This window comes from Mandrillus leucophaeus, unplaced genomic scaffold (assembly GCF_000951045.1).
Source record: "Mandrillus leucophaeus isolate KB7577 unplaced genomic scaffold, Mleu.le_1.0 Scaffold104, whole genome shotgun sequence".
NCBI lineage: Eukaryota > Metazoa > Chordata > Mammalia > Primates > Cercopithecidae > Mandrillus > Mandrillus leucophaeus.
The window spans coordinates 1,058,755-1,060,032 of record NW_012098543.1 but is presented as its reverse complement, the minus strand read 5'-3'; the positions used below and the strand labels follow the sequence as shown (position 1 = coordinate 1,060,032).

Below are 1,278 nucleotides of genomic sequence, written 5' to 3'. Positions count from 1 at the left end.
AAGTGTAATGACTGTGGCAAGACCTTTGGTCAGAAGTCACACCTTACATGCCATCGTAGACTTCATACTGGAGAGAAACCTTACAAGTGTAATGAGTGTGGCAAGACATTTAGTCAGAAGTCAAACCTTACATGCCATCGTAGACTTCATACTGGAGAGAAACCTTACAAGTGTAATGAGTGTGGTAAGATGTTTAGTCGGAAGTCATACCTTACACGCCATCGTAGACTTCATACTGGAGAGAAATCTTACAAATGTAATGAGTGTGGCAAAGCCTTTCATGGGCAGTCAGCACTTCACAAATGTAGTGATTGTCACCATGTCTTCAGTAATGCTACAACTATTGCAAATCATTGGAGAATCCATAATGAAGAGAGATCTTAGAAGTGTGATAAAACCGGCAAACTTTTCAGACATCATTCATACCTTGAACTCATACTAGAGAGAAACCTTACAAATGTGAAGAATGTGATGAAGCTTTCAGATTCAAATCAAACCTTGATAGTCCTAGAAATCATATTAGAAAGAAACCTTACAAGTGTAGTGATTGTGAAAGGGTTTTGAATCGAAAAGCAAAGCTTGCACGTCATCATACAATTTATCCTGGAGATAAACCTTAGAAATGTAAATCATGAAAAAAGTTTAGTTACAAATCAAGCCTTGAAAGACAAGAAAATTCATATTGGAGAAAAACCTTACAAGTGTAATGAATATGGTGTGGTTTTTAATCAACAGGCACACCATGCACGTCATCACAGAATTCATACTGGAGAGAAACCTTAGAAATGTGAAGCACGTGACAAAGTTTACAGTTGCCAATCAAGCCTCGAGAGACAGGAGAATTCATACTGGAGAGAAAGCTTACAAATGTGAAGAATGTCACAAAGTTTTCCGTTGCACATCAAACCTTAAAAGACCTAGGTGAATTCATACTAGAGATAAACCATAAAAATGTAAGTTTATGATAAGGCTTTCAGGTATGATTCGCACCTGGCACAACATCCTAGAATTCACACTGGAGAGAAACCTTACGAGTGTAACGAGTGTGACAGAGTCTTTAGTGGGCAGTCAACACTTGTTTACCATCAGGCAATTCATGTTGTAGGGAAACTTTACTGATGTAATGATTGTCACAAAGTCTTCAGTAATGCTACAACCATTGTGAATCATTGGAGAATCCATAATGAAGAGAGATCATACTAGTGTAATAAATTTGGGAGAGTTTTCAGACATCATTCATACCTTGCAGTTCATTGGTGAACTCATGCTGGAGAGAAA

At 37.7% G+C, this 1,278-nt stretch overlaps 1 protein-coding gene across 1 annotated transcript in view; it reads left to right on the top strand.

Annotated features, from left to right (window-relative positions):
- The window catches only part of LOC105539720 (zinc finger protein 813-like), a 27,858-nt gene extending 26,739 nt beyond the window's left edge, over positions 1-1,119 (top strand). The window contains 3 exon segments of the mRNA XM_011980148.1: positions 4-287; positions 736-921; positions 1,008-1,119. Of these exon segments, the coding sequence (XP_011835538.1) occupies positions 4-287; positions 736-921; positions 1,008-1,119 (582 nt within the window).
- Positions 1,120-1,278: the final 159 nt, after the last annotated feature.